The sequence below is a fragment of the Cordyceps javanica genome, chromosome 6, assembly GCF_051103115.1.
Source record: "Cordyceps javanica chromosome 6, complete sequence".
Classification (NCBI taxonomy): domain Eukaryota; kingdom Fungi; phylum Ascomycota; class Sordariomycetes; order Hypocreales; family Cordycipitaceae; genus Cordyceps; species Cordyceps javanica.
Window position 1 is genome coordinate 185919 of NC_139300.1, and position 25574 is coordinate 211492.

The window sequence follows — 25574 nt, forward strand, 5'->3', positions numbered from 1 at the left end:
CACGCTGTCGCCCAAAATCGTCCTGCTCCTTCTGCCTAGTTCTATTCGCGCTAAAATTAGAACCGCCAAAAGACGACATTTTTCTTCAGTTTTCTCTTGCCGACGATCAAGCCGACCAATTGGTGCCGTCATGGTCCAAGGATAGGCAGGCGTGTGGCGAACCAGTCGCCTACAGGTACCTCAAAATGCGCTGGACAACAAGGACATTCATTCAATCATTGACCGCCAAAGAGTACCGAAAACGGCTAATGCTGGTGGGGTCGGATTAAGGTGCGGACGGACGTAAACCCCTCGAGCCGGAGACGATGCAGGCCAAGTTCCGGAGGCTGAAAACCGCCGCGCACTTGTTGCTCGTTATGCTTGGATGCTTCTACTGGTAGCCAGGGTGAAGGGTTTGACAGGGTAAAACTATAATCAAAAATAGCAAGTGGACCCGAAAACTTTTCAAGAACAACCGCCCCCCTGTTGGAAATTCTCGGCCGCCCGGATGGCTTCTCGGGACGGAGGAGCTCATCAGTCTACGTATTCGCCCCCGAGCCAGCCTTTGTCCCAGGATCAGATTAGATAAGATCATCTGATAATAAATGACCACAATGCCATACTGATTTCGAGCCTCACCTCCCTTGCTTGAGGCTTTTTTTTTTTTTTCTTTTCGTTCAACTCCACTCTCTCCCCCTGAGCTGTTCAGCTTACGTTCTAATCTGGGACTTGTTGCCGGTAGTTGCACAAAGTGGATGATGTGCTACTGTGGGTTCGTGACCGCATGGGTGGCTTGAGGCGGGCAGATGAGGCTTTTGCCACCGGTGATTGGGGTCCCCATTGTTGTGACTTGTGAGGGCTAAGCTTTTCCACAAATTTTCCACCTTGGAGAAACAGGAAACAGGTGCGGATGCTCCAACTGTTTTGGCCACACTAGCGCCACTATCAGCATCCTCAAGGCCGTTGCTGTAATCACCTTCTTCCTCGCCCCATGTTTTGCGGTTAAGCCGTGTCTTGAACCTGCCCTGAAACATCCCTGGAGCCAGACTCTAGGGAAGTCTATCGACTATGGGAGAGCCTTGCGCAGAGAGTCTTTTGAGTGTGGCGGAAATCTACAAGAGTGGGTGGCGTTGATCTTTTGCGTCTGCCGAGTACGATGTGATCAATAAATCGACCTCGGAGAAGAATACAGGCAGTTGCTCCGGCTTAGTATTTAGTTATTGCCTTACCAAGCGTGAGCCGATTCCCCACCCAGTCAATGGAATTAGTCGGTGAAGAGCCTGGAAGACGAGCCGAAGAGAGCCTAGACCCATGTGGAAAGCAATATGTAATATTCATTTGAAGGACCGTTGCTCTGCCTATGATGTATCTTGTGATGGGCATGGATACTTCGCACCTCAAATATGGATATTGGGGGTTTTTACTTCTGTCTTGTATTTCATGCCTTGGAAGGGCGTGGGGAAAAGTTTGACATGTGTGCTAGCACTTCCACAATACGAGATGATGCTCCTGTCTAAAATAACCGAAAGCCCGGCAAAAAAATGTGTCATCTGGCGCCATCGATATTGAGCCGTTGGACAACTCAATATCATCTCTTACGTAGAGGGCAACAGCCATCACCTGCCTGGTAACCGAAATCATACCTTTGCTCACAGATTGAAAACCAGTGTCAGATTTCAAAATCTATCCCAGCCTAATGCGCCCTCGTGAGAATAGATACTTGTGTGTTTGTTTCATCCGACAGACTGGTGTGGATAAAAGAGAGGCGAACTTCCTCACCTTCACCATATTTCACGCCGCTACAGCGGCGCTATCACAAATGAATCATACAAAGTCGCATTAGCTATAGCAAGTCTCTCAAGCCATCCTTGGCCCAAGTTTATGTCTTATAGTCCGATGTCAGTCGGCACAACTGTACAAGTCGACAGGGGTACAGGGTAGCTCCGTAGTCCCTTGCCGCGAGTTCTTGTTCCCTCCATTCTTTACCCGAATGAGTTGGAATTTTCCGAAATTTTAAAAAGCCTCTGCATGAAAAATTCAAAAGTTCTTAATGATTATATTGATACGAGCGAAAAGTGTGGAAGTGGCTCCAGAAGCCGACCCAAACTTTCCGCAAAACCACGCTCGGGAGCATTGCGCTTACAACCAGGGCACCTACTTCCCAAGAGATAATAACAAAGATATTACAACACGCGCCTACGGCCCTAAGTAAGGGTCTAAATACATTGAATACCCGGAACGTAATAGTGAAATCATCAAAAGAACCATAAGCTATGCGCTCGGTTTCCACCATTCGACATCAGTACGTCTCAATGTATTTGTCCCACAGTGAACTTCCCCTCCGCGAACATGATGGGACATGTAATCATCTATGAAAACCACGTTGATACCGGCGTCAGCATACACTTTACGGATTTCTCGTTCAAAAACGTCGGCACCGTCCACTCGAGGGCCGAACGGCTTTGGGGCGATGTAATGGCGGTCTAGTACGAGGCCGTTGAGTGCTAGAGGAAAGAGGCTCTGAAGCTGGCGCTCGCCAGGGATCGTGGGATGAAGACGTGCCGGAGTCCCGTCTGGGTTGGTAGGCCAGTCATATGTTGCATCTTGCCAAAGGGCAGGTACGCGCACGACGTCTGCATCGCTGATGGGCAACTCCTCCAAGAGCAACCTGACGTTGCGATCGAGAAACTCTTGCGCATAGGCATTCGTTTTGGCGAATCCTTCGTCTGAAAGCAGCATCTCAACCGTCTTGTTACGCAACTCGGGGTGCGCGAATATGGCCTTCTCGTCATTGGTCATGTCCCCCGGGTAAGTGAGGAACGGTGACGAGCCATGTCCAATCCTCTTGATTTGCGCCAAGATGCGCATCGCAGAACGCGTGTCGGGCACGGCCATCCTGAACCCCAGTGTGTTATTGCATGGCAAGAACTGCACGAGCTCGTCAATGTGACCGGCAGCAAGCCATCCCGTCTCCAGATAAAGCGGCGTCTGCTCTCTCTGCGCCTCCAGGAACTTGATCATTGACAAGGCTGGGTATTTGTCAAAGTGCTTGCCCAGAAGTACCCTTCCATTCTTGAAGGGCACGCCTGAGCGAGAAGTGTATGGCGGGACTGTCTCGATATTACCACCAGAGTTAATCTCCTCCCAGCCAAAGCCTGACCCCGGACCCGGCTGCCAGCCGCCCACCCCGGATCCCCGCAGCTGCTCAAATACCCGGCGGCCATTGGGTCGGGCCGACTGTGCCGATCGTAGCAATACTCTGATGGAAATGGGGCCTTTCGGACTGGGCATACTAGCAAAGGCCGGTTCCATGAAGTCTTGCGCCCAGACCTCGTCGCTGTCATTCAAGACAAGCAGGGAAAGCTCGGATGAGAGGCCACCAATGACCTCTTTGAGGGTATTCACGAATTGTGATTGCCACAGTGACACCCCTTCCTTTGTCTGCAATGTAACGACCGAATCTGGGGTTTGCAGATGATGATGCAAGAGAACGGGAGCTTGTCTCATAGCAACCACGTCACTGCCACTTCGAACTCCATCCTCAACCTCGAACACTATGTTGACCTGTCCATCCCACGTAGCCTCGTCGGTAACCAGGTGCCTGCCATCAACGGCAAGGGTCAACCCCGCACCCAAGGCTGTGCTGTTGAAGCGTAGCTCAGACTTGACAGGTGACCAGTCAGACGACGTGCCAGTGTTGCCGTGGCCCCAGAACAAGCGGACATGCTCGCAGGCTCGGGCTGGCTGAAGAAAAATCCTGGCAGTGGCGTTCTCCGACAGGCCAGTGACGGGTAACGTCTTGACCGGGGCCGCCAGAGTGCTGTTCATCAGTACCTCACCCGCAGCATCATTGCAGTGGGCGAGTTCCCGACTGCTCAGCGGTGTTCCCAGTGCGTCTCGTGTACGGCAACGGTGCAGCTCGTCACCGATATTGGGGAGGAATATCGCGCCGCGGTTCGAGGTCCATCTGTGCTTTTGGTGAGAGTCAGAGTCATTGATATTACCGTCTCGGTTTGTGTCGGCGAGAATAGAGACAGCAATGTTCGAATCAACGACGGGGTTTATGACCTGCTGCGTGGACCTGAAGACTGCACCAGCCACGTTTGAGACAGCAATGGTGCCAGTCAGATGTATAAGAATTGAAATACGCATTTTCCACAATGATTTTCGAGGGTTTATGGTATACCCAAGGCTAGGAATATTGGATTTTCTGCGCGCAAGACATTCACCCTTTTATAATGATCCCTCCAAATATCCCGTTGTCTAATACACCGAGAAACCATGTCGCACTGCAGGCTGAGCACAACGGTCACGGCGTCCTGGTTTGTCCATTTGACCTCAGCATTCCTGCGGCTGAGATACCGAGGCAGATACTGTCTGCCGCGATTCTTATTTAGGGGAAAAGACTGCAGCATTTACGTCTTGTGGCGCAGCGCAATCAGGTCCCACTCGAGACGATTTATACTTGACTAGAGTGGTGATGACACTACATTGATAAGCCATGTGGCTAGCACGGGAAGCTTTGCGATCAAGCGAGATATGGCTGAGATTTCTCCTGTTTTTCTTTCATCGCTTGGCGACAACTTTCGAGTCGCGAGGCGCGGGAGTCGTTTTGTTGCCTGCTTTCGCTCATTCTCCGCACCACCACACACACCAACGGTGAGCTGACTGACGTCGGGCAGCTGTCTCAAGCCGCACACAGCCAAGGTCTTGCTCAAAAGTAATGGCTGAAAGTGCGAAGAAGCTGAGATAGATTCCCTGCCAAGGACCCCCGGAACTCGCCATGATTCAGCTCTCCACAGGTCATGTTTGTGAGACTAGATGAATGACTACGCACCAGTTGAATGTGGGAATGCAGGGATGGGAACACGACCGTCTCACATACAGACAAGGCAGTGTGCCAGTGCGCTGGTGTTTGTGATGCTACAGTGGCAGCGGGAGAATACCCCCATGATTTACCGGACGCGATTTGCGACGCAAAGAAGCTCAGGAACTTGTGTAGTCCGCACGATCAGTACAACGACGGACGCTCCAATGACGGACAATAAGAGTGACAGGGCACTAACATGGCGCCGCCAACGTACGTGACTGGTCTTATTCATATTGGCACTAACTAGTCTATCCGTAATATGTATACTCTATTCGGTTACTATACTATCGAGCTCTTCGTAAATTTTCTGCTTTACTTGTTCGTCAGCCCAGCACATGTCCACCGCATTCCGGGCCAGCTGCACCATCTCCGTCTTACTCAACCCCCCGTAACGGTATGCCTTCTCCATGTTACCGTCGATCCACACATCGTGCATGTACACCGGGTCGTCGCTGTTGATGCAAAACCGGACGCCCTGGTCGAGAAGCTGTCTCAGTTTGGGGAACAGCACCTCGGTCGCCGTTCGCCTGTGATAGGCGTGCGGGCACAGCGTCAGGCCGACCCCCCTGTCCGCCAGTCCTGCCACCAGCTCCGGCCTGTCCAGCACGTCCAGGCCGTGATCGATGCGCTCGACCCCGACGTCAAAGATGGCCTGGCGGATGTGCTCGTGGGTATCCTTTTGCCCAAAGTCGCAGTGCGTGGTAGTGTGCAGGCCGTCCCTCTTTGCTCTGGCGAAGCCGCCGGCAAACAGGTTCGGCGGCCGCTCGTAGGCGTTGCTCGCCAGGCCGACCGCGTGGAAGAGGCCCTTGCCGCCCGGCCGCCTCGCCCACGGCAGGGCCAGCTCGTAGGCCGCCTCTCCGTCCTCGACGGGCTCATCGCGGATGAAGCAGAATATCCAATTGCTGCGCACGCCGTACTGCGCCGCCGCATCTCGTTGCGCCCGCAGATAGCCATTCAGCACGTGCTCAGCCGGCACTCCACGACGGGTGTGTGCCTGAATGTCGAAAAATGGCTCCGCGTAGCGTACGTTCATCTCTTTGCATCGCTTTAGGTAGTCCATCGCGAGCTCATAAAAGTCATCTTCCGTCATCAATACTTCGCACCCAGCAAAGTAGGCCTCGAGAAATGTTGGTACGTCCTTGCGGCCACCCATCTCGGGCCGATGGTTATAAGTGACCAGGTAGGACTCCAACAGTTCATCGTATGTTTTGTACTCTTTGTCTTTGAAGCGAAGCGGGATGTTGTTGCGCTTCGCCAGCTTCCATCGTAGCGCGGGCTGCAGAGTGCCTTCAATGTGAATGTGCAGCTCGACCTTGGGTAGGCCCGCGATAAAGGGCGATATCTGCAGACCGTTCATTTTTTTTTACCAAAGTAGAAAAATATCGAGGAAGAAAGGGGCACACACAGCTGAACACCGGAGCTTGATTACAGGAACGGAACCCTCCGCCACTGTACATATTTTATTGCCGTCACCGGCCTGTGGTTGTAAATCCCATATTGCCCTCCCCGCCGCCATTGCCTGTTTCCCATTCCACTTCTGGAAGATGGTGGACTTCCAGTGACAATCTAATCCCCTCCAGTCCCCCAACTCGGGTACAACTCGCGTGCTAAACTCCATTCGTGTTGCGCCCTCCGCGCTGTTATCAGTAGCCTAGCTATAGATTTTCGGTGGGGGTGGCGCTCTTTGGCCGACGGGTTTGTCGACCGGCACCGGCCCTTTGGAACCTCTAGCACGATAAAGACTCGTTCCTCCATGTCGCAAGAGGGAGAGCGGCAGTCGCTGCTTCATCCTCAAGAGACAATGACTAGACCGTCGAACGTCACTGCCGATGAGAGAAGTCGGGATGATGCGGCTCTCTCGCGTCGCGTTCTGCGCAAGATTGACCGCGCCATTATTCCGTTGCTCTTTGTCACATATATGCTCAACTTCATGGACAAGGTGATTCTTTCGAGTGCAGCTGTGTTTGGTCTCAAGAAAGATACAGTAGGTACTTTAGGATTCTGTTCGGGGAGCATTGATTCTAACTTTTCAGGACCTCCACGGCCAGCAGTATAGCTGGGTCGCCAGCATCTTCTACTTTGGCTATCTTGTCTGGGAGTATCCTACTACGCTTCTCATCGCTCGCTTGCCTGTCGGCAAGTATTTGACCGCCAATACAGCATTCTGGGGTGTGACTGTCGCCGTGACGGCCGCATGCACCAACTTTGGTGGTCTCATGGCTGTCCGCTTCCTGCTGGGCGTTGCCGAGGCCACGATAACCCCTGGCTTCATGTTTCTCACGTCAACCTGGTATACGCGCGATGAAATGCCCACGCGAGTTGGTATCTGGTTTGCAGGTAACTCAGTTGGCGGCTTGGTCTCTAGCCTGCTTGCTTTTGGCGTCGGTCACATCGAGGACCACATTCACCCATGGCGTTGGATGTACATAATCCTTGGTGTAGCCACGTTTCTCTGGACGATTCCCATGTTTTTCTTCCTTCCCGATAACATCTCGAAAGCAAGGTTCCTTACGGCAGAAGAACGCGACGTTGCGAGACGTCGCACCGTCGTCGCTGGAACAGGTAGTACCGAAGGCACCCGCTTCTCGTGGGAGCAGGTCCGCGAGTGTCTCATTGACCCCAAGACGTGGCTCATCGTTTGCATTGCAATCATTGGCCAGATCCCCAACAGTGGCACGCAAAACTTTTCCAACATCATCATAAAATCGTTCAATTTCACCAGTCTGCAGTCCACTCTCATCAACATTCCGTACTCCCTTCTGACGGCGGCCATCATTGCCGGAACAGGTTGGCTGGCCGGTCGTTATCGAAAGCTGAACTGCATTCTTATTATTGTGGTGGTTCTTCCTTGTGTTGTTGGCGCGGCTGTCATCTACTGCCGCAAGCACATCCCATCGCATGGCGTGCAGCTTTTCGCCTACTTTCTTCTGTCTCCTGGTCCTGCATCCATGCCACTGAACATGGCGCTGGTGCAGTCCAACTTCAAAGGCGTAACCAAGAAGATGACCATAACAGCGCTACTCTTCATTGCATACTGCGCTGGAAATATCGCTGGACCGCAATTCTTTCGAGATGCCGAGGCCCCAACGTACAACACGGCATTCAAAACCATCATGATCTGCTATTCCTTGGTCATTTTCTTAGCCATTGTCCTACGTGTGTATCTACAGTGGTTCAACGCGTTGAGGTCAAAGACGGAGGGAATACAAGGCAGCGCGGCGACGGCAGGCGCCGTCACAGATGCCAAAGCGGGCGATTCCAATGATGCAGCGCCGGTCGAGCTCCGACCGGAGGCGTTCGAGGACACTACAGACTGGAAAACCTTTGGATTTCGGTATCGATTGTAAAGCTTGACGACGGGAAAGAGTATACAGTCTTAATGCAAGTACACCAGATCGAGTTGGATTGTTCATACCAACGTAGGGAAAGCACGACACCGTAACCCGTTGGTTCAGATGCTTTGCCACACGTTCTACTATCTTGTGATACATTCATTCTTTGTGCCAGATCCTGAGAATTTATCACAGAGTCATCACGATCGGAGTCATACTTATTTGGAAGCCAGTAGCCTGCCAGCCTGCAAGTACACGACTTCTTATTGACGGATGTCTAGCGCAATCCTGTTCGTTGAGTATCCGGCCTTTTTTGGCAGAATGCACGAAAATGGGCTGATGTATCCAACCGAGGTCACGTATGGAGCAGTAAAGCCGGAGTTGGGAAGACATGCAGGCATAATTACCTGGAACCCGCACCGTCACCACGCAATCATTTGAAAGGCTTCGGCTCGTCCGTGGGGAGAGGAAGGTGATGCAGCATCCGCAATCGTACTGTCCGCCTCGCACCAGGCGATGCAAGACAGCGGGCTTGTGAAACATTCTCCTGGTATATTGGTGGCATCATGCTGCGTTACAGTATGTTGATCTCCAACAGTGTAGCACGCCTCTGGTAAGGCGCGAAACACAGCGCTCTCATTGGCGACAGAGCGTGGAAAGGGGCGTGACGGTCTACAGCCAGCGAGCCCGATCGGCGTCTACCATCTCAAGTCGCACAGATTGTAAAAAGATTTATTAACACATTTGAGCATCCACGATGAAGGCTGCGGGAGGTTATTTCGCTGCATTTTACTTACTCTCATCACGCAGAAAAACAATACTTCCTCAGAAATTACTCTCCAAGAATGGCTTCAACAATGGTCAAATGCAGCACCTGCGGAGCTATATACAACACGGAGGCCAAATGTCCTTTCATTCGGTCCGATGGCACGCACGCCGAAATGTAAGTTTCCAAGCGAACAAAGCGAACAAAGACAATAACTAAGCCTGTCCACAGCTAAAGCATTCGAGAATATCGTGCCGAGGCTGTTAAATGGCCAACCGTATAGCCATGTTCAATCAACGCCGGTGATCAAAATGGAGGCATAGCCCAAATAGACTTATCAAAGAAAATTTATTCATTCTGCTCGTTCTCGTACATGATTTTCAACAAGTGTTCTTCATCATTGACCTCTCCATTAAGCGCAGCCGATGGACCAGGACGGCGCAAGAACATGCCTTCAAACTCCTCGGGGAAAAACTAGCATAGTCCCAATCAATAATGGCATTGACTTTCAGTGTCTCTAGGTTAATAATGATATTATGCGCGGACAGATCGTTGTAGCAGAAAACCAAATCTCTAATCTCTCTTGGCTTCAGTGTCCACTATACACGAACGGGGTGCTTGAGTAGTCGATATGGCGGAATGACCTATGTAGGTAGTCAAATGGGCAAAGGTTAAGTGGCCCAGAAAGAAGCTTACGAGTCTAGAAGGCCCTCCCTACATATCAGATCGAAGGCTTCGTAGGGTTGCAACGTGGCTCTCCAACTCTACTTCGACAATCTTACGCTTCTCCAGTCCAAGATCCGCCAGTTAGACACCATCAATATATTCCATAATTAGGTAGATAGCCCCGTCATCCTCGAAGCACGCATGTAATTTCGGTCTAGGAATATTCGTTTTCTTAATGTAAATTGCAAGGTAGTAGCTTCATTTAATAGACGTTCGTTGCCAAGGCGAGGCATGTATAATAAGCCTAGGAAAGGGTTATACTACTATTCGTGCGGGCGGAGGCTACGTTTAACAAACGAGCTATCGATATGGCAGTACTTTCGCTCTGCTGCAATACCGATATAGTCTTTTTCGCGTCGAGCATTGAGCATAGAACTTGGGACCGGGGACATTGCGCCAGAGTTTGAACTTGTTCCTGTTGATAGCGAACGACAAATACAGAAGAGGGACAAGACGCCTTTCGTCTTCTTTACTGTAGATGGAGTGGGCACGATGAACTGTGCATGATTACTGTTGGATTGGCCAAAATTATTCATCGTGACAAAGACCCATAGAATACAATTTGGGGACGCGGAATGGTAATGATTGTGACTTGAGCGCATTCGCATTCGGGGTAGCCTAGTCTCGGGCGCGCCATTGTGCTCAGTTTCGATATAGGGGAGGCGAGTTCAAACCTGACAAAAAGTTTCCTGAATATTGTAGCAAGCTGCACATGACGTTATCTAATCTCCAGTAACCAATCTAGAATAATACCAGCACTTCGTAGGTCTGCACTGCTTGAAATTTTCATCGCGCAAGGCCTTGGAAATTGGGCGCCATGTATCCTGCTGCTTATGTTGCGAATCCCAGTGTAACTTTGACGACATGAAAAGCTTTAAAGGCAAGAGTTTGAGGTAGTTTCGAGTACAATGCAAGTTCCGTTGAAGAATTCGAATTTCACAGTCCAATCGAGGCAACTAGTGTTGCGGATGTGGATGTGTGAGATTCAGCCATGGCGTCGCATTTAGTGCCGTAAGCGGGAGCTGAGGCCATCGCGGCGCCCGCCAGACTAGCTGCTCTCCCTGGATTTTCCCGTCCAATACGGCATCATAGATTCTCTTGGCGCCGACACACTCTCAAGTTTGGACGAGACCGCAGCGCTTCCTCTTTGGGCTCGGAGGTGATGGGGACACGGCGTATTTGCACGGAGAGATGGTACGCGAAAGGGCCATGTACTATACTGAGCGATACGTTGCATCATGTTGGTGCTCTTGGAAGATGGCCAGCATTCACGGCTAGCGTCAGGGCGAATGGTGTTGATCAGCCTGTGAGGGGTGGGCACACAATGGCTCGTCCATGAGCTTCATTTGTTAAAAAATCACTACACGATGAAGAGCAGTGAGTATCTCTCATACTGGCACTCTTGTGCTGGCAAAGTGTTTTGGCCGTGCTAGTGGTGCAATTGCCGTCTTGGCGAGAGATGAAGTGCCTGTGACAGCAAGAAATCGTCCTGATCAAACAGAGGTTTGGCAGGGTTAATAAAAGCCGCTAAACATTATGATCGGCCCTTGCTTGCGAAACGATTGTTCTCACACGAATCAATTATTTCCCCGCAATCTATTCCTGCAATCTGCTGCAGCTACTATCCTCAAAACTCACCTACCCAAGTTGGTTCATTAGCCAAATGAATTAGGCGCATTCCCAATTTGGCAGCTCCCCCCCCCATGGATGGAACGTTGAATCCCTCCACTAGTCAACAGATCCTGTGACTAATTAAGGCGTGTGTGCAGGGAGCTCATGCCAGCATAGAAGATGTGTTCCTGGTACACGTCCACGGAGTAATTGACCCTAAATGGGACCCCGTGGGGGCGTGGCCACCTCCTGTCAGCACTGATACCGAAGCTTGGCGAGAAGCTAAGTTGGTTAGTATCCCATTTTGGTAAGTCGCTCAATCTGTCATTGGTGGCACTCCAAGCGTAGGGCTTGCGCTGTACCGTCGGCGAACCACTCTACAGTGCGGACAATGGTTGTCGGTGTTGGCGAGAATGGTCTCGATGCCCCTGCCGTCAGCAGAGTCGCATTTTCTCCGGGCCTTTTGTGGTTCTCGACAGTAGCATCATATATCGGTAGCCGGAAAGAGCAGCCATGTAAGTCGAGCTCTGCCAGTGGAGTGCTGAATACTACCTTGGGCTTCGCACGAGTCTTTGATGAAGAGACCGGAGGGTGATCCTGGACGAGAAGCGTGGGATTACAAGGTAACGTTCGGAAGAATTACACGGAGATCAATTTGAGGCAAAAGTTATTTAAAGCCCTGATAGTTCCCCTTCAAACCCCGAATTTGTGCCTCACCAGTCTCACAGCAAGTACTGAGAACTACATCGACTCTCCTTCAACCCCCTTTACCCTTGTACATATTATTCAGAGCTCTGTGAGCCTCATACACTTCTTTTCTTATTCATATTCAAGTATACTCAAGTACATTACACCATCATGTATGCCAAGCTTGGTGTCACCGTCACTGCTCTCGCAGCCGCCGTCTCGGCCGCCCCCTCCACCCTCGTCGCGCGCTACGGCGACTCCTACACTTTCTACCAGGGCGACGGCTCTACCGCACGCGGCTGGCCCGCGCAGAGCGCCTGGGGCTCGTTCGACCAGCTCTGGAGCTCCAACGTGCCGCTGATGCAGAAGTCGTGCGGCTGGAACGGCTGGGGCGCCGACAACTCGGCCGCCGAGATCAGCAACATCAAGAACGCCATCAACCAGGTGTCGGGCGAGTCCGGCGTGGACAAGCGCTTCATCCTCGCCGTCATGATGCAGGAGAGCAAGGGCTGCGTCCGGGTGCCGACCACCGACAACGGCGTCCGCAACCCGGGCCTGATGCAGTCGCACAACGGCTCCGGCAGCTGCGCCGGCCAGAACCCCTGCCCGGCCAGCCAGATCACCCAGATGATCCGCGACGGCGCCAGCGGCACGTCCTCCGGCGACGGCCTCAAGCAGACCCTTGCCAAGGCGCAGAGGGACACCGGCGACAACGGCAGCCGCAAGTTTTATGCGGGCGCCCGCATCTACAATAGCGGTTCCGCCGACTACAGCAATCTCAACAACGGTCTTGGAAGCACTCCTTGCTACGCCACCGATGTTGCCAACCGTCTTACCGGCTGGACTCTCGCCGCATCTCAGTGCCGCGCCTAAAGTTTGAAGCCAGTCGGGCATAAGACGGGTTGTCTCATTTCCCGTCAAATTGTACATGCTGTATTAAAGTCAAAATGGGGCTTTTGACGGTATATAGTCCATCTTTGAACAATATCAGTGCTCTTTCGAGATTCGGCTTCCCTTCTCAAGTTTTCGAGTGATACTCTGCAGTGAATAAAGAAGATAGATCATATTCTGAGCTAATCAAGCCTGTTTGTTGTATTCAGAAGTAATGATTACGGCGTGTAATCTAGTAGTTAGTTTAAGGCCCCCGCTCCCAGAAGCAAACGAAGGCACTGTTATAGACCAATCGGTAGAGATCCATCATATCAACAATAGATTTAACATATTATAGACATTTCGGTTATCGCATGAATTGTTCCCCAGGTGCTAGCGTTGCACGCTCGGGGTCTTGCGTGAGCTGTGTCATTGGCCTATGCATATGAGTAACGCAGGCAATAAAACTGGAATTATCGTTCATTGAGCATACGCATGACCATTACAGGCTAGCTAAGCCTTTCCAATTCTTTACCTCCAGTCATTGTTCCAACCAGCTTGTTCGACAACAAAGGCGAGTGCAAGCTCCGAGAAGCGCGCCATATGCTGCAGTACGTTAGCAACCAGTGAACATTTTTACAAAAGACATCCACATACATCCAGAGAGAATCGGCCAGTTTCGTCATTGACATCCATAGTGTCATGGACACCGTGGACGTAGGGATCAAATTCCCCACCGATGGGGTTACCTTCGGAGGCAAAGGCGGAAGGAAAGCCGGCCTTGGTGAAGGACATGTAATCCGAACCAGCGCCCCTATAGCAGTCAGTCAAGCTTGAAAATATATACTGTACTGATGTCTACATACTCTTGCAGCTGGTAGACGGCCGAGTTTATGTTGCTATACTCTTGCGCCAAACCAAGGACCCATTTCGTTAAAGCCTTATCAGCAGAGGTTTCGATGATGCCGATAGACTCGGTAGCATTCTTAGCAATGAAAGCCGTCATATCCTAAGTTCTGTTAGCAAGCATGCATGTCCTTTTTCTATTCCGATACGTACAAATTCCAGCATCGCCCCAATTGTTACGCCAGATTCCTTTTTGTACTTGGCAATAGCCTGGCTGCCGAGAAGACCACCTTCTTCGGCGGCATACCAGTGAAACTCCACAGGCCCATTTCGAGGGATGTAGCCGTTATGAGCAAGAACGCGGAAGGCCTCCAGAATACTGGCGGTTCCTGAACAATCGTCATCGGCGCCAGGGGCCGGCAGCAATGGGAAGAGATAGTTCATGGAATCCTGGTGGGCGCCGAGGATAGTGACGGGCGAAGAGAAGTTTGCTACCTTGGGTTCGAACCGAGCAATGATGGATGGCTGTGGGAATGAGTGGGGGAATACATCGAGCGAGATGTGCGTGTGAAATGGAGCCTCTTTGATGATCTACAAGACTGGTTAGCTAGCGGAGCAAGTGGTTTGTCGCAGGGTCGTACTTCTGCGATATGATCACGAAGCCAGAGTGCGCTCTGTTCGCCAGTGACGCTTCCGAAGTAGCGAGTATAGAAACTTGTCATGTGCTTCAGCACACTCTCCATCTTGCTTTTGGAGACTTGAGAAAAAAGAGGCTTGACTAGTCTCTGTTGCGAAAGCTTGGGGAGATCTAGCGGGATCAGCAGCAAGTTCGGTAAGAAGAAGAAGAAGAAGAAAAAAAACCGCCGAAAAAAGCGAGTATCGGATATTACTGACGAGCTTTTCCAGACAGAGAAGACACCGCATTCTGCTGGTAGAATTGTTCGTAGTCGGTGATGTCGGCAAACTTGCGGCCCTTGCGGCGGAGTCTCATCTTGTCACCCTCGGTCATCCATTGCGGCTCCTTCTCGCCTGCAACGTGCAAAAGGCGCTTCTCGTTGAGCTTGTCGGCCTCTTCGGGGTGAAGCGCAATGTAGGCGTCGACCGGGTCCTTGTGCTCTTTCAGTGCAGCGAGGATGGCCGGATCAACCTTGTGGTGCGCATTGGCGTTGTGAGAGAAGACAATTTGGCTGTCTTGAGAGGCGGCGCCGAGGCCAGCGAGGCCGAGAGTCAGGAGAAGAAGCACGCTTTTGCGCGTGGAGGGGGACATGATGAGAAAATCGGCGTGCAGAGCGGTTCCGGATGAATACGGGAGGTTGTTTGATGAAGGAGAGAGAGGGTTGTCTCAGCCTTGGATGCTATTTACTTAGTCAGTAGGCGCTGGGACGGCGGGTACCCAACCGGTGGTCGCCATGGCGCCATACTTACTCTGACGCGCTGGAGGATTGCGGGTGACGTACCCTTGAGTAGGCAACACATAACAATGGTACTTTTGCGAGGCTGTCATGTCGAATATTAAATATTTGTTTCCTGAAAAGAGGGCCTTGCAGTTGTGAGGAGTTTATAATGTGTTGGGTTCACATGAATGTTATTATTAAATTAGGATCTGTACAAGTCTGGGTATTATTGGCTGCCTCCAGTCAATACTCGGAAGTATTGACTGAGCACAAAGGAAATGGGCTGAAGACGCCTAATATGTAATGACGACCATCTTGTTCAGATAAACGAGATCCATGTCCTGTATCAGATTCCTCGCCACCCACTTTCCAGCATCCTCGCGTGAAATCGTGTAGCCAATAGCCTTGGACTCGAAGCCCGTCTTGGGGTCCTCAATACCCACGCGAATCGCCCTTTCCGACTCGCCGTTGGTGAGCAGACTGGCACGAATGACTGTAAACTTTTCGCCGCTAGCGACCAGTTTCTCTTCCATCTTAATCTTGTCAGCGTGCGGGCCCTTCAGACTCATGTACAGCGGCACCATGAGCAGCGGAAGGTCGCGGCCGAACTTGGACACGCCAGTGCTACTGCAGGCGACAATGTGCGGCGCGCCAGCAACTCCTTGCTCGCGGAGGGACGAAATCGCAGCAATTATGGTATCCATGCCGATTTCGCAGACTTGGGGCTGGTCAATGCCCATCTTGGACGTGGAGAATTTACCACCAATCGTAGTGATGATTTCGTCAACAAAGGTTCCGTCTGGCGCGACAATAAGCTTGGCAACACTGCTTTGGTCGTGCGCGTTGCCCTCCACGATCTTCAAGTTGGCGCACTTTAGATTGTCCAATTTCTTGGGCTCGCGGCAGAGGGCGGCGCATTGATGCCCAGCTTTGAGAGAATGCTTGAGGGCGCCAAGGCCAACACCAGTGGACGCGCCAAGGAAAGCAATGTGTCGAGAAGGCATTGTGAGTCTATGCAGATAATGGTGGATAAAAAGGTCGAATAAAGCTCTGGCTTGATTTTTCAGGTGTATGGCTGAAAGATGGATATCTTTGGAACCGTTGGAATATTGAAATCTTGCAGTGTGAGTGGTTTGAACTGTTGAGTCTGATGGACCAAAAGAAAGCTCCTTCAGCGAGGAATTCGACAAAATTTATATCATTAAAGCTCGCTCCCATCTCGCCCTACAGCTGCCGACAACCGACCGACAAGCACCACTCGATTTGAAACAGGCAGCCTAGTGATCCGCCACACTGGTATAGCCTCGCGCACTTCTCGCTCATTTGCATGGCGTAAGCCTTTGTCGAGCCTAGCTAGCTCAACCCGCTCCGGCCGACCAGTGCCTGCCCTCTGGTTGGCTCTGGTCGTCAGCACTTTGCCAGAGGCGGCGGGTCGATCTATCACAAGCTTTGTTGCGCAGCTTTCTATTTTCCTTTCCGCGGTATCGTTGACATCCTCCCAAAGAGTCAGTTGATGGAAGGCCGATGATTTCGGCCGGGGAAAAACCGAGATCTCACTGCCGTGCGGTGTTCTCTTAGACGCATCCTTTCAGCATGACTGTGCCGGTGTCTGGGGAGAAAAGCCCGGAATCGACAGGCCCCACAGGTCCCCCGACCATCGCGTCCGAGAGAGACGCGAGAACTGACCGAGCTGCTGCCGGCGCCAGCTCAACGAAGCCACGCAGCTGCGTAACCTGTCGCTCCCGAAAAGTACGCTGCGATAAGAAGACGCCATGCTCCAACTGTCGCAGGGCCCAAATTCCGTGCGTCCTTCCCTCGGACGACAGGCCTCCGCGATGGGCGAGGCGACTAGATCGTCTGGCTCAAGCCAGCACGGCAGCGACCGCACCTACTGCCGCCGAATCTAGCCAAGTGATGAGCCGACTACAAAATCTGGAAAATCTGGTAAAAAACCTCAGCGCCGAATTGCATCAGGCGCGGCTGCCGGGAGATGCCAGAGCTCACGCATCATCACCATCATCGTCGGCGCAGGTCTGGCAGGCTGCATCACCGACGTCGACCGGCTCCAACTCGCAATCACAAAGACAACCAGGGCGACTCATACCTGGAAACTCTGGCCAGAGCCAGTATATCGCAAGTGGCTTCTGGTCGCAGATCAGCGATGAAGTACATTTTACGCTGAATGATCTGCCACTACCAGTAACGCTAACCACACTCTAGCTGGACTCCCTCAAGATTGAGACGGAGCGGCTCGTCGATGGAGGCTCTGATACTTCTGATGACGATATATCTTCGCCAGCGACGAACCACTCTACCCTTGAACTGGATCGCACGCCTGCGCAGCGTCACGCATTCCTGTTTGGGAGTAACCTGCGCCCACAAGCTAGCGCTGCGGACTGTCATCCGCTCCCATCTCAAGTCCCGTTTCTCATCGATATATTTGCCACGAATGTGAATATGATTGCACAGGTTGCTCATATCCCAACTGTTCGGAAGCTCATTCGAGAGGTACCCGGAGGGGACCTATCCGCTCTGAGTCCCGCCGACGCAGCACTCATGTTTGCCATTTATTATGCCGCTGTCACATCTATGGAAGAGACCGAGGTATGCACTAAATACCGGGCCGCAATCATCGTACATGCTTTTCTGACGCAGCTGGTGTAGGTTAGCCTCAATTTTGGGATAACAAAAGCGAAACTCAATTTGAAGTTTCGCGTCGGCTTTGAGCAAGCGATGGCCAGCGCCGACTTTCTCAACAACCCGACTCTCGTTCTGGTCCAGGCTATGGTGATATTTCTGTTTCTGGCCCGTCGTCATGATAGCCCGAGATTTATTTGGATGATGACTGGCATTGCAATTCGGATGGCGCAGGCTATCGGTCTTCATCGTGATGGCAGCCATTTCCCTAATCTATCACCTTACGAGGTCGAAATCCGCCGAAGAGTCTGGTGGGCTCTTTGCATGGTTGATGCTCGTGCATCGGGCGATCAAGGAACAGATCTTACCATTCTGCAAGACGCATTCGACACCCGTCTGCCGCTCAACATTAATGACAACGACATCAGCGTCGACACAAAAGTTATGCCAGAAGAACGAGAAGGCATTACAGACATGACAATCACACAAGTGTCTTGCGGTTTAGTAGACGTAGAAAGGAAACTGATTGCAAAACAAAAGGAGGGCGCCACATCGCCGGATCCGTCGAGCGCAGTGTTTGACGAATTATTTGCGCGGCTGGATCACAGCTACCTGCGACACTCCAATCCAAACGGCGACATCACATACTGGGTGGGTGTTACGATTGCACGGCTGGTTGCTGCAAAGATGACGCTTGTATTGTACTTGCCGGCAATCATGTCCGCGCCACAACAAGTTGCGTCCAGCCAGCAGGGCGACAAGCTACTCGTCGCTGCCATTGAGGTGGCCGAATACAATCACGCGCTGAATTCCGAAGATCGATGCAAACATTGGCGGTGGGTGTTCCAGACATACACCCACACTTACGCGATTGTTTATATGCTCCTCTCTGCGACACAGAGGCCGTGGTCCCCGCTCTTGGAGCGCGCTTGGCTCGCCCTGCAAAGCCCGTGGCTTATACCTGCTCACTACAAGACCGATAAAAAGGTCAACATTTGGGTTCCGATCAGGAAACTTACCGTCAAGGCCCGACGGCACCGTGACGCCGAATTCGGGAGGTTGCGCCGGGACCCAGCTGCTGTGCAACGGCTCGAAGAAGCATACCGGCGTGCGATGCAGCCAGCCAGCCCTGGGCCGTTTCCTGGACAGGATAGCATCGAATGCGTTCGCTCGCGCTGGTTGGGTATACTGGCCATGCCGCCGGAGTCAGTCAGCACGAATGAGTTACCAGCTGCGGCCGTTGGGATGAGTGGCTATGCCCCAAACTCTGAAGGTTCAACTATGACCGCATTTCAAGAGGCTGCTGGCGCTCCTCTTGATCGCCAGAATCCTTCGGGCAACATTCGCGGTCACCAGATGAGCGTCCCTTCGGGTACAGCTCCATCGGTAGGCTCCACGGGCCTGGGATTTGAGCCTTGGCTATGTGCCGAAAGTGAGCCATTATCTGGTGTTTTCACGGAGATGGGTGTGGGCGATTTGGACGTACTCGAAATGGATCTAGACGTTGATATTGACTGGTCCAGCTTGCTTGCTACGGCCGAGCTGGACTAACCCACAGCAACGGAATGAGGCATTTGTACCACTTGAAGAAGCGGATAAGATCAATAAATATCTATAGGTCAACAAAGCTTTAATGACTATTACACGAGCCTTGAATCTATTTTGTGCACGCTTGACACATTCAGTCCAGCCGCCGAGCTCAACTGTGGTACCGGCCGGAGAATGGTTGTTCCGGCGCTTTCATGCTGCTAAAAGTTGGCCACCCGACGATTGGAGTTGCCTCTGCCTCCCTCTCGCATTCTTGAAGACCGACTTGCTAAAGGCCGAAAAAAATGTCGTGGAGAAATCAAGGTATCACGGGATCGAATAACATCCCTCTTGGCAGCCGCCGGAGATTTGGCGGCGATGGCGATGGTGAAAGCGATGCGACGCCTGACCGCGACCTGAAGCGTGGCCGCGACCCTGAACCGCGGACGGCTGAACCAAGCGGCCCTCGTCAGCGCAAGAAGCGCAACCGCTGGGGAGATGCGTCGGAGAACAAGGCTGCCGGCCTGATCAACCTCCCTACTGCGATTACGTCTGCCATGACTAGTGAACAGCTCGAGGCCTATACTCTTCACCTCCGCATAGAGGAAATCAGCCAGAAGCTCCGTATCGACGATGTCGTCCCCGCGGATGGTGATAGGTATGTTTTCTCCGAGGCCAACTCCCAGAAACGCGAATTCTAACGCTACTATCGCAGATCCCCGTCACCGCCGCCTCAGTACGACAACCATGGCCGTCGTGTCAACACTCGCGAATACCGTTACCGCAAGCGACTCGAGGACGAACGCCATAAACTGATCGAAAAGGCCATGAAGACCATTCCTAACTATCACCCACCACAGGATTATCGTAGACCTACCAAGACGCAGGAAAAGGTCTACGTTCCTGTCAACGACTACCCAGAGATTAACTTCAGTATGATTGCTAACCCTTCAACCCTAACCAAGACGATGCGTCGTCTCCCCCCTCCAATCCCCTGCTTGAAGTTTGACCCGCCCAGGCCGCCGGACCAGGCTTGGAACGTGAGATCCTTCGTCGAAACGGGCCTACTCTTGACATTGATACCTCTTGTGGCTTGACCATGATACTAACACGTAGCTCTCCTCATCAAGTTGGTCTGCTTATTGGCCCTCGTGGCAACACTTTGAAGAAGATGGAGACTGAGTCGGGCGCGAAAATTGCTATTCGCGGCAAAGGTTCCGTCAAGGAAGGCAAGGGCCGATCTGACGCTGCTCACTCTAGCAACCAGGAAGAAGACCTCCACTGCCTGGTTATGGCTGATAATGAGGAAAAGATCAACAAGGCCAAGCAACTCATTCACAATGTCATTGAGACGGTATGTGCATCTACTTTTGCCCTCGCTGTGCACGATTTACTGATAATACTACCAGGCTGCTTCTACGCCGGAAAACCAGAACGAGCTGAAGCGTAATCAGCTTCGAGAGCTTGCCGCGCTCAACGGTACTCTACGAGACGACGAAAACCAGGCCTGCCAGAACTGTGGTAAGATTGGCCATCGTAAATATGACTGCCCCGAGAAGCAAAACTACACGGCCAGCATCATCTGCAGAGTCTGTGGTAATGCGGGCCACATGGCTCGCGATTGTCCTGATAGGCAAAGAGGCGCGAGTTGGCGTAACGATGGTGGCCGCCCCGCTGGTAGAGTCGGCGCTGGTGACGGTATCGACCGCGAGTACGAGGTAAGCTTCCTACGTCTTCGCCGGCTGAGTCTCATACACGTGTACTAACTGAGTACAGCAACTTATGCAAGAACTTGGCGGTGGTTCTGGTCCCCCTGCCCGTATCGAAGCCGGTCCTGGTGGCGGCGAAGAGACTGATGCCAAACCATGGCAGAGAGGCGCAACCGGAGGTCCTGCACCATGGAGATCGCGTCGTGATGATAGAGACTCTGGTAACGGGCCATCGGGCGGCCCGGCTCCTTGGGCTCGCGATCGCAACCGTGGACAGGATAATCAGGGTGATGGCTGGTATGATGGAGGCCGTGGAGGCTCGGGCGGCGCTCCTCCCTGGCAGCAATCGCAGCCTGCTGGCGCATACGGCCAGCCAGACGCCGCAGCTTACGGAGGCTACGGCGGATACGCCGGGTACGGCGGTGGCGGCTACGGAGCTGCGCCGGGCATGGCACCTCCCGGAATGCCGCAAACCGAAGCCGGTCTCGATGCGCCGCCTGGCCTGGCTGGACTCAGTTCATTGATTCAGCAGTACTCTGGCGGCGCACCTCCTCCCCCGCCTCCGCCTCCCGGCGAGGGACCACCTCCGCCTCCTGGGCCTCCGCCTCCTGGGCCACCGGCCGACCAGCCCCCTCCGCCCCCGCCTCCCGCGTGAAGGGAGTGAAGAATGCCGCAACATAACCGAATCGAGATTGATGATGACTCGGCGATTTGGAGGCAGACTAACTACGGTCACTGCAGCTTTCCAATCGAGCAAGGGTTTGAAACGCCCTCGGTTTGCTTGGCAGCAATCGCTGCCGGAAAAGCTATTATTGCTAACAGCAGGACGAACGCAATCCACCGAACCACTGTGTAATTTTAGTCTTAGAGTCCATTTCATAGTTGCCATTTTGAGCCGTATAATAAAAGCAAGTGGGTTGAGATTTTGCCACGAAGCGCCGAGTGACGACAATAGTTTCCTTGGTAATGAAGGACCTGAGCGGTTTCACGATTTGGCACTGCCAACGGAAGCTGTAGGGGGGAGTGTACTTACCCACACCCACTGTACCTACCCCGCAGAGCCTTTCAAACCCTCTGTGGGTTCGCCGGTGGTGGAGCGAGAGTGGTCGCTGCCGTGCTGTTGCTTCCGGTATAGCTAGCTAGCGGGCAGCTCAGACAGCTCCGCAATCAGCCAAGACCGACAATTCCGTTCGCAAGCTCGGAGCGTCTCTTCGCCTTCCACGACACACCACTCTCAGATCGCCATGACTCTCGCGAATCACTAGAAACTCATAGGCCGCCTAGCTACCTTACTCTCCCTCAACTACGGCACTTCCTACCAGGGATCCCTGCAGGTGTCATGGCCAGCTACAACCCGGTCGCGTTTCGGCCGTGGCCCGTCTTCTTCTGGACCACGGTGACGTACCTTGCCATCCTCGTCCCGCTTCTCTACGTTCACGAGACCGTCCCTACGATTCCCAAGGAGACAGCGTTGCCGGCGGGCGTGAACCTGACGGACGCTTGGGTTGACCTCCAGCGTATCACGGCGCACTACCATCCCTACAACAGCCACGCCAACGACGAGGTCCGCGAATATCTCGCGCGGCGCGCGAAGCAGATCCTGGACCACAACAAGACTCCCTACACCATTGACCGGTCTGGTGGTCGAGTGTGGCGCGCCGATTCACGCGCCGCTACAGATGCGCGCACCAACGCCGGCAGAGCACCTGGCGTGACGCTTTTTGACGACAACATCTCCAACGCGACGTTTATTACAGAAAGTACGGTCAAGGGCCGGAATGCCGGTTCTCAGTCTGGACAGTACTTTGAGGGAACAAACTTCTACGCCTACATCCATGGCAAGGAGGACCCCGAAGGCGAATGGTGGAACTCCGAGGACGCTGCCGAGACTTTCCGAGGCAAAGGAGGTGTTCTCGTCAACTGCCACTATGATTCGTGAGTAGCGATGAGGGCCGTTGTGTGCGAAATGGCTAACGCGAAACTAGTGTCGCGACGGCGTACGGTGCTACTGACGATGGCATGGCTTGCATCACACTCCTCCAGCTGCTGAGCCATTATTCCACCGAGGGCAATCAGCCAAAAAATGGCATTGTTTTGCTGTTCAACAATGGCGAGGAGGACGGCCTACTGGGGGCCATCGCCTTTGGCTATAGTTCGCTGCGCCAGTTTTGCCACACTTTCGTCAACCTCGAGGGTGCTGGAGCGGGCGGCCGTGCTATGCTGTTCCGTACAACAGATCTGGAAGTTGCCAAGGCATACGGATCTACACCGCATCCTTTTGGTTCCGTCATTGCCGCAGACGCTTTTGAAACGGGCATAATTCACAGCGGTACCGATTATCAAATCTTTGTAGATCACTATGGTCAGCGCGGCATGGATATCGCCTTCTATGAACCCCGCTCGCGCTATCACACAGAAGACGACGACACCCGCCACGCATCGGTGAGCAGCATTTGGCACATGCTCTCCGCCGCTCTTTCGTCCACAAAGTCGCTCTCTGAAACCACCGGCACGCTGTTCCATGGCGATCGCTCGGATGGCAGGAGTGATCTCGTGCAGAATGGTAGCCCGACGCGCGGCGTTTGGTTCGACTTCTTCGGCAGCGCTTGGGCCACTCTGGCGCTTAGAGGCCTCTTTGCCTGGACCTTGACGCTTCTTATATCCACGCCCCTCATTCTGTTTGTCGTGACTGTACTTCTAATCAAGCAGGACAAGTACTACTTCTTTGCCAGTAGTACCCAGGTGGATTCGGGTGTGAGCGATGATCTTCTCGCACTAAATGGCTGGCGTGGACTGTTCCGGTTCCCTTTCGCCCTGATCTTCGCTTGTGTCCTCACCTTTGGCTCAATCAGACTTGTGGGAAAGGTCAACCCGCTCATCATGTACAGCAGCAGCTACGCCATGTGAGTCTGCAGCGATTAGTATCTCCTTTTTTTTTTGCCATCAAAGCTAACAAATTACAGTTGGGCCATGTCCATTTCAATCTTTTACTCTTCGTTCTGGCTCATTATGCGGGGGTCTAGCTACGTCCGCCCCAGCGCCCTGCACCGTGGTTACTCCCTCATGTGGATCTTCGTGATAACCTGGGCCTTTCAGATTTTCGTTGCTGTCTGCGAGGACCGCTTGCATGTCGGAGCCTTTTACTTTGCAGCATTTTTCCACACTGGCGTCTTCTTGGCGCTGTTAATATCATTGCTGGAGCTCTTCGCCCTCCCGTCCAAATCGGCCTTTGCTAGGCAGGTGCAGGACGCAGACCCCCCGAGCCACCGCGTCCCAAATCACGAAGAAGAAGGAGAGGAAGCAAGCGAGGTGGAAGAGGCAACGGAAAATACCCCTCTTCGAAACGAGGAAGAGGGGGAAGGCTATGGCGGAGCTGACACTGAAGACCAGACCACTTTTGCAACAACTTATAGAAGAAGATCTGCTCCTGGTGATGAAAACATTAGCAAGCCAGCACCCGTCCATGCGCCATATGCTAACGAGCAATCATGGTCCAGTCGTCTGCCAAGCTGGACTTGGTTCATTCAGCTGCTCCTCCTTGCTCCCATTCACCTGATTATAACGGGCAATACGGCTCTTGTTCAGACTTCCTCCTTGGCCCAAACAAGTGTTGATGGTAGCGATAAGCTCTTGCCTCTCTTGGCCGTTGGCTCCCTTACAGTTATTCTGTTGCTCCCACTGACCCCTTTCGTCCATCGTGTCAATCACCAACTGCCGACCTTCCTATTCTTGGCCTTCATCGGCACCCTCATCTACAACCTCTCTGCTTTCCCCTTCTCCTCGAACTATCGGTTCAAGTACTTCTTCCAGCAGACAATTGACGTGGACTTGAAGACAAACCAAGTTTCCATCTACGGTGTCCCAGAGTACACCCGCGGCATCATTGAAGCACTGCCCGGAGCAGCTGGGCAGAGCATAAAATGCGAGGCTACTGATACCCGTGTCGGTCTCTGCGTCTATGATGGAAGTGCACAGCCCCCTGATCTGGCACCCGGTTTTGAGATCAGGGACCTGGTGACAATCACGGCTTCCAAGTCTTCCGACAGCAAGTCTGTCAATCTACAAGTCGATGCCATCGATACGAGAACGTGCACCATCAGCTTCTCGTCTCCCGTCGCCAGCTTCTCCGTGGAAAATGCTGCGCCGATCGAGAAGCGACCATCCACTGGCGTTACGGACGTACGACTTTGGCGACGCAAGTGGGAGGGCCCGTGGAATGTGACACTGCAACTTGGCGGCAGCCGCAGCGTCGGAAGCCATTCCGAAAAGGGATTGGAGGAGGAGGGGGCATTCGCTAGCGAAGAGCTTAAGATGAGAGCAGACGCCTTTGAAATCACAGCGAGCTGCAGCTGGAGCGATGCCAACGTGGCTACCACCATCCCTGCTTTTACGGAATTCAAGCGGTATGCGCCACGGTGGGCGGTGTTGTCCAAGTCAAGCGTCGGCCTCGTCGAGGTGAAGAAGAGAGTCAAGGTTTAAAAGCTTGCGTGCGACAGAAGAAGGTGACTTCCTATACGGGTGTGTTGAGCCGTCCACTTCATGTATCGACCCTAATGACCTGATATCTGTACTGTTATCCATAGTCCTGACACATTAGTATTCTTTTTATGGCATGAATCT

General features: G+C 52.8%; 9 protein-coding genes across 9 annotated transcripts; 5 read left to right on the forward strand and 4 right to left on the reverse strand.

Annotated features, from left to right (window-relative positions):
• Positions 1–2250: 2250 nt before the first annotated feature.
• Positions 2251–4131, reverse strand: V2A60_008508 (protein-arginine deiminase domain-containing protein; the record flags this gene model as incomplete). The annotated part of the gene is made up of 1 exon (XM_083259781.1): positions 2251–4131. One exon carries the CDS (start codon positions 4129–4131, stop codon positions 2251–2253), a length of 1881 nt encoding a protein of 626 aa, XP_083115907.1.
• A 986-nt stretch (positions 4132–5117) lies between these two features.
• V2A60_008509 (adenosine deaminase family protein) lies at positions 5118–6206 on the reverse strand (the record flags this gene model as incomplete). The annotated part of the gene is made up of 1 exon (XM_083259782.1): positions 5118–6206. One exon carries the CDS (start codon positions 6204–6206, stop codon positions 5118–5120), a length of 1089 nt encoding a protein of 362 aa, XP_083115908.1.
• A 396-nt stretch (positions 6207–6602) lies between these two features.
• On the forward strand, positions 6603–8196 carry V2A60_008510 (major facilitator superfamily domain-containing protein; the record flags this gene model as incomplete). Its single annotated transcript, XM_083259783.1, has 2 exons — positions 6603–6833; positions 6883–8196. 2 exons carry the CDS (start codon positions 6603–6605, stop codon positions 8194–8196), a joined length of 1545 nt encoding a protein of 514 aa, XP_083115909.1.
• Positions 8197–12142: 3946 nt separating this feature from the next.
• V2A60_008511 (uncharacterized protein) lies at positions 12143–12844 on the forward strand (the record flags this gene model as incomplete). The annotated part of the gene is made up of 1 exon (XM_083259784.1): positions 12143–12844. The coding sequence occupies one exon, from the start codon at positions 12143–12145 to the stop codon at positions 12842–12844; it is 702 nt and encodes a 233-aa protein (XP_083115910.1).
• A 528-nt stretch (positions 12845–13372) lies between these two features.
• V2A60_008512 (uncharacterized protein) lies at positions 13373–14954 on the reverse strand (the record flags this gene model as incomplete). Its single annotated transcript, XM_083259785.1, has 6 exons — positions 13373–13447; positions 13499–13655; positions 13708–13850; positions 13901–14278; positions 14329–14495; positions 14582–14954. 6 exons carry the CDS (start codon positions 14952–14954, stop codon positions 13373–13375), a joined length of 1293 nt encoding a protein of 430 aa, XP_083115911.1.
• Positions 14955–15374: 420 nt separating this feature from the next.
• V2A60_008513 (NAD(P)-dependent oxidoreductase) lies at positions 15375–16085 on the reverse strand (the record flags this gene model as incomplete). The annotated part of the gene is made up of 1 exon (XM_083259786.1): positions 15375–16085. One exon carries the CDS (start codon positions 16083–16085, stop codon positions 15375–15377), a length of 711 nt encoding a protein of 236 aa, XP_083115912.1.
• A 589-nt stretch (positions 16086–16674) lies between these two features.
• V2A60_008514 (transcription factor domain-containing protein) lies at positions 16675–19269 on the forward strand (the record flags this gene model as incomplete). The annotated part of the gene is made up of 3 exons (XM_083259787.1): positions 16675–17247; positions 17302–17685; positions 17746–19269. The coding sequence occupies 3 exons, from the start codon at positions 16675–16677 to the stop codon at positions 19267–19269; spliced, it is 2481 nt and encodes an 826-aa protein (XP_083115913.1).
• A 281-nt stretch (positions 19270–19550) lies between these two features.
• On the forward strand, positions 19551–21609 carry V2A60_008515 (uncharacterized protein; the record flags this gene model as incomplete). Its single annotated transcript, XM_083259788.1, has 5 exons — positions 19551–19903; positions 19961–20178; positions 20376–20599; positions 20655–20963; positions 21022–21609. The coding sequence occupies 5 exons, from the start codon at positions 19551–19553 to the stop codon at positions 21607–21609; spliced, it is 1692 nt and encodes a 563-aa protein (XP_083115914.1).
• Positions 21610–22293: 684 nt separating this feature from the next.
• Positions 22294–25433, forward strand: V2A60_008516 (M28 family metallopeptidase; the record flags this gene model as incomplete). The annotated part of the gene is made up of 3 exons (XM_083259789.1): positions 22294–22889; positions 22940–23857; positions 23918–25433. The coding sequence occupies 3 exons, from the start codon at positions 22294–22296 to the stop codon at positions 25431–25433; spliced, it is 3030 nt and encodes a 1009-aa protein (XP_083115915.1).
• Positions 25434–25574: the final 141 nt, after the last annotated feature.